The 6,151-nt window shown below is 44.4% G+C and overlaps 1 protein-coding gene across 2 annotated transcripts in view; it reads left to right on the forward strand.

Annotated features, from left to right (window-relative positions):
• The window catches only part of ZNF490 (zinc finger protein 490), a 38,539-nt gene extending 36,396 nt beyond the window's left edge, over positions 1-2,143 (forward strand). The window contains exon 5 of one of the 2 annotated variants that reach the window (XM_017497847.2): positions 494-2,143. In XM_017497847.2, the coding sequence (XP_017353336.1) occupies positions 494-1,733 (1,240 nt within the window). In that variant the 3' untranslated portion in view covers positions 1,734-2,143. The remainder of the gene's footprint in view (positions 1-493) is intronic. The other variant, XM_017497848.2, reaches the window with a different exon arrangement.
• The last annotated feature ends 4,008 nt before the right edge of the window (positions 2,144-6,151 follow it).

Below are 6,151 nucleotides of genomic sequence, written 5' to 3' on the forward strand. Positions count from 1 at the left end.
AAAAATCCTGGTCAAGGGTGGTGGCTCACACCTGTAATCCCAATACTTTGGGAGGCTGAGGCGGGCAGATTATCTGAGGTCAGGAGTTCAAGACTAGCCTGACCAACATGGAGTAAACCTGTCTCACTAAAAAAAAAACAAACAAAATTAGCTGGGCATAGTGGCACATGCTCAGCTACTTGGGAGGCTGAGGCAGTAGAATCGCTTGAACCTGGGAGGTCGAGGTTACAGTGAGCCAATATCACATCACTGCAGTCCAGCCTGAGCAACAAGAGCAAAATTCCATCTCAAAAAAAAAAAAATCCTGACCATTTTGATAATAGCTATGGTCACAGCCTGTTCTAGAGTATTCAGTGTATTAGCTTTCAATCAATTCAGACAAGGCAAATAACATACAGTGTCTCTGAAAATATTTAAAATGTAATTCTGGTACTTGGTAATAAATATAAGATCATTAATACAAAACTATTAATAATATACTCATTTTTTACAGAGATGCTATGGTTGAAACACTCTGTGAAAATAAAGAAGATCGTCAGTGTGGAAAAAGCACTAGCCAGATTCCTGATCTGAATATTAACCTGGAAACTCCTACTGGATTAAAACCATGTGACTGTAGTGTGTGTGGGGAAGTCTTCATGCATCAAGTCTCCCTTAATAGGCACATGAGGTCTCACAGTGAACAGAAACCAAATGAGTATCATGAATTTGGAGAGAAGCCGCATAAATGTAAAGAATGTGGGAAAACCTTCACCCGCAGCTCCAGTATTCGAACCCATGAAAGAATTCACACTGGAGAGAAACCCTATGAATGTAAGGAATGTGGGAAAGCCTTCGCATTTCTCTTTTCCTTTCGAAATCATATAAGAATTCATACTGGAGAGACACCCTACGAATGTAAGGAGTGTGGGAAGGCATTCAGATATCTTACTGCTCTTCGGCGCCATGAAAAAAATCACACTGGAGAGAAACCCTACAAATGTAAACAGTGTGGAAAAGCCTTTATATATTACCAGCCTTTTCTAACCCATGAAAGGACTCACACTGGAGAGAAACCTTATGAATGTAAGCAATGTGGGAAAGCCTTCAGTTGTCCCACATACTTACGAAGTCATGAGAAAACTCATACTGGAGAGAAACCCTTCGTATGTAGGGAATGTGGAAGAGCCTTCTTTTCTCACTCAAGCCTTCGAAAACACGTGAAAACCCACACTGGAGTTCAACCTTATACATGTAAGAAATGTGGGGAAGCCTTCAGGTCTTCTAGTTCCTGTGAAGTGCATGAAAGAACTCATTTTGGAGAAAAACCCTACGAATGTAAACAGTGTGGTAAAGCCTTCAATTCTTCAAGTTACCTTCAATTGCATGAAAGAGTTCACACTGGAGAGAAAACTTATGAATGTAAAGAATGTGGTAAAGCCTTTCTTTATTCCACTCACTTTCGAATTCATGAAAGAACGCATACTAGAGAGAAACCCTATGAATGCAAACAGTGTGGTCGAGTCTTCATTTACTTCAGTCACCTTCGCAGGCATGAAAGAAGTCACACCGGGGTGAAACCATGTGAGTGTAAGCAGTGTGGCAAAGCTTTCACTTGTTTAAATTCCCTGAAAGTACACAAAAGAATTCATACCGGAGAAAGACCCTTTCAGTGTAGACAGTGTGGTAAAGCCTTCAGCTATTCAAAGTCTTTGCACGTGCATGAAAGGACTCATACTAGAGGGAAGCCCTAAGAATGTAAGCAACGTTGTAATGCGGTCAGTTGTATTAGTTACTTGTGAATGTATGAGAGTACTTACGCTTGAGAGAAAGTCCAGGAATGTAAACACTGTGGTGAAGCCTTCAGTTGTCCTGATTTACTTTGAAGACATGACTCATGTGGCAATGAAATATTTTACAAATGTGGGAGGAACTTCCACTCTCCTGTAGGATTGCAAATATATCAATGGACTCCATGGACAGAAACCCTAAGAGTGTAAGGAGTGTGAGAAAGCCTTCACTTCACATAATCTTTTGAAGATACTTGAGAATATATACTGGAGAGAAACTATAAAAAATGTGAGAAATTCTTCATCCCAGGTTTTTGTTTTGTTTTTTGAGATGGAGTTTCACTCTTGTTGCCTAGGCTAGAGTGCAGTGGCATGATCTCTGCTCGCCACAACCTCCACTGCCCGTGTTCAAGCAATTCTGCTTCAGCCTCTTGAGTAGCTGGGTTTACAGACATGTACCATCATGCCCAGCTAATTTTGTATTTTTGGTAGAGAAAGGGTTTCACTGTGTTGGTCAGGCTGATGATCCAACCACCTCAAATGATCCACCCACCTTGGCCTCCCAAAGTGCTGAGATTGCAGGCGTGAGCTACCATGCCTCTAAATGTAAGCAGTATGGGAACCTCTTCAATTACATGTGAAACCATTGTTGAGATCCTTCTTAGGAAGAGTTAAAGGAATGGGGAAGAAGGACTTGGGCCCCAGCAGGCCTTTTGTGGCACCAAGTCTGAAGTTAGGAAACACCTTCTAGAGCAGCGCCTGCCCTTGGCTCAGATGCGACTGGATAGAAATGATAAGACTCCCAGAATCTGCCTTTAAGTTTTCATCAGTGTCCTGGGGTCAGACTGTGGGAATGCTGTGCTTCTAAGACAAAGGTGCATCCTGCAATCCTCCCCAAGTGGGATCTGCCTGTGGACATCCTAATTCACAGGCATGATCGGCATTGTATTATTCCAGGACTGTTTTGAGGTCATCTCCAGCTTTGTTTCCCATCTCAAACCTACACTTTGGATATTTGCTGGGAAACATGTTTAAACATTCACATCCAAATTTCTCTGTGGCAACCCCAGATGGCTCTGAGGTGCCAGGGCTGCAGAAGCAGAACCTGTGTCATGGGACACATGCCCCTTGACCACACAGCATCCACTGTCCCGTAATTTCCAGCCCTGTACCAACCACCACAGTCAGAATAATCTCAAAACTGCTAGTGGAGTCACACAGACATACTCTGCCATGTCTTAGCTGGAGGACACTCAAAATTCTTACCTTTCTTAAGTTGCTTACCCTGTTTTCTGGCACATTCTACCCTGAGATAATTCAGCGGCATATGCACTGATGATGCTCCAGCCTTCTCACCTCAGTGCATGCCACATGCATGCTACTATAGGACTGGTTTCATAGCCTCCTACTAAGACTAGCACCTGGCTCTTTTTGGAAAAGGACATGCCCTGCAGTGCTCCAACTCTGTTGTGTGTGGGAGGTGCTGGTGTCAGGGTTCACAGGCCATGAAACTGCCTTGCTTCACATCACAAGGCAAGGTGAACTTGACTCCCAGTAAACTGCTTCCTGGAGCTACCAAAGTTTTCTCCCTTCTCTGAATTGCACAGGCATGGCATGATAGGTGTCAGGTCTGTCCCTTGTTGGGGTCAGTCCCCCTCTTTTGTAGAGAGCAAGTCAGTATGTTCTAGAAGGGAAGTGGCAGCATTGAGGGAAACCAGGTCACCATCCACACTTGTAACAACTTATGGTCTCCCTGGGTCCCAGAAGTGATCTGTCTGTTGCTTGGAGACCTGTGGTTGGAACTCCCTAGGCCTCTGGTCTCTACCCTCCCTCAACAGCAGGGATGGGTGATGGGTCACATGGCAGCATCCAAAACCAAGATACGAGAGTCCAGAGGCTGAGGAAGGTTTGCTGGCAGATGAGGCCTCAGTGGAAGTGATGGCTACTGTAGAGCTGCGGTGGAAGACCTGGTGGCTGAGCCATGAGATACACACCTTTGCTCCTCTCACCAGGAACATTTATGGTAGTTTGAGGGGTTGGAACATTATTACTCAACCCATTTCAGGTCCTTCTTTTCACATTCTTGGGCCGCCATGTTGTGCTTTTGTAGAGATGCGGGAGCTCAGCTGCCATGTTGTGCTTTTGTACTGCGGGAGCTCAGGAAGTTTGAAATTCCTTCACTATCAGAATGGGCTCAAGGAGCCATCTCTTATGATAGGTCTGGGGGGCACTAATGGGTATCTCTTAGTGGAATGAAAATGAGAACATTTCATTTTTTGAAGGACAAGTATATGTGAGTCTATGATGAGGTTTGTGTAAAACCCGTTTGTGTATGTGTCTGAGTCCTGATATTCAGTAAGTATTTTCCTCTATGTAATGCCCTCCAATAGTCAACAAAGCTGTGCTGTGCTAATATCTCTGTGCTAATTAGCTGTTTCCTTGTTCCTGGCATTCTGGAAGACAAGAAAGCAAGCAAGAATCTGTAATGCACTGTGGTAGTTACTCCTGAGGAGCCAGAGAAACCTGGAGAAGAGATCAGAACACCGGGGGGCTGTCTGTCTCTGGAAGCAGAGAGACATCTATGGGTTTGTGAGTTTGTGTCTCTCTCCCTGTATGGACAGTGACAAAATGGGATTTTTGTATATTTATATATAGGGATATGTGTGTGTATATATTTTTAAATATGGAATGCTTTGGGTATTTGTTTTTTTTTTTTTTTGAGGCAGAGTCTTTCTCTTGTCACCCAGGCTGGAGTGCAGTGGCACAATCTCAGCTCACTGCAACCTCTGCCTCCTGAATTCAAGCATTTCTCATGCCTCAGCTTCCTGAGTAGCTGAGATTACAGGCGCCTACCACCACACCTGGCTAATTTTTGTGTTTTTGGTAGAGACGGGTTTTCTCCATGTTGGTCAGGCTGGTCTCAAACTCCTGACCTCAGGTAACCCGCCTGCTTTGGCCTCCCAAAGTGCTGGGATTACAGGTGTGAGCCACTGTGCCTGGCCTTACTACTATTATTATTATTGTTATTATTTTTTGAGATGGAGTCTTGCTCTGTCACCAGGCTGGAGTGCAATGGCTCAATCTTGGCTCACTGAAATCTCTGCCTCCTGGGTTCAAGCGATTTTACTGCCTCAGCCTCCCGAGTAGCTGGGATTACAGGCATGCGCCACCACACCCAGCTAATTTTTGTATTTTTAGTAGCCATGGGGTTTTACCATGGTGGCCAGGATGTTCTCAGTCTCCTGTGATCCACCCACTTCAGCCTCCCAAAGTCCTGGGATTACAGGTGAGCCACCACGTTCAGCCAGATTGCTTGTATTTTCTTTCCTGATTTCCCAGGGAGCATCACCCTTAACATCAAATGGAGCTGGTGAGAGCAAACATCCTTGCTTCTGATATTAGATATTAAAAACAGTGTTACACTGCCAAAGATTTTGTTGACTTTTTCACGTATTTCTTGTAGCAGTCTATTCCTAGGTTATTGTGGGTTTTTATCATAAATGGATGTTGAATTATGTCAGAAGGTTTTTTGCATCAATCAATACTCGTTTTTCCATCATTTGCTAATGTGTATTCCATGGTTCTATTTCCATGTTGTGAACCACCCTTACATTCCAGGGATAAATCTTACTTGGTAATGTTGCATAATCTTTTGAATATGTTGCTTTATATGGTTCGCTGGCATTTATTTCAAGATTTTTGCATCAGTACTTACAAGGGACAGGAATGCCATCTTCCTTGCTTTCATGCCGTGCCACACTTGCTGGAGAGCCCTGGCATGTTCTCCTTGAGACCTCATTTTTGCAGTAAGCCTTTTCCTATTCTCAGTGTGTATGTGCACCACATAGCCATCAGTGTCAACATCCGAACCACACCTTTTCAAGCAACCGTAACAGTTGGCATTATCAGCAGGATGTCTAGATGTTGGTCACCATGCCATGGGTCAGCCTTCCCTTGCTGTCAGGTGCTAACCTGCTCTGCTACCTGGTGAGCAGCATGCTCTTTGAGCTGCTGCTGCTTGCTGCTCTGTGTTCCGTTGTAGAGACCTAACAAACTTCTGTCCCAGACTTAGCCAACCAAAGCTGGCGGTTTCTATAAAAGTCTGGCATTTAGAAGCAGTAGTATGGGATTTGGGCCCTCTTTAAAGTGGTCTAGGGCTAGGCATTTTCACTTTGCCTTTCTATGTAGAATGAAGCTGGAACTGATGCTAGGCGTTGGCCTTGTCTTACAGATCTGGTGGTGGGGGCTGGTGGTGAGACTTTTATTTTGTACATATCGGGACTCCCATTGGTGGTCATTCCTGAAAGAGCAATCGTTTGAAAATGAGAAAGAAGGCCGGGGGTGGTGGCTCACACCTGTAATCCCAGCACTTTGGAAGGCGG

Source organism: Cebus imitator, unplaced genomic scaffold (genome assembly GCF_001604975.1).
Source record: "Cebus imitator isolate Cc_AM_T3 unplaced genomic scaffold, Cebus_imitator-1.0 Scaffold234, whole genome shotgun sequence".
NCBI lineage: Eukaryota > Metazoa > Chordata > Mammalia > Primates > Cebidae > Cebus > Cebus imitator.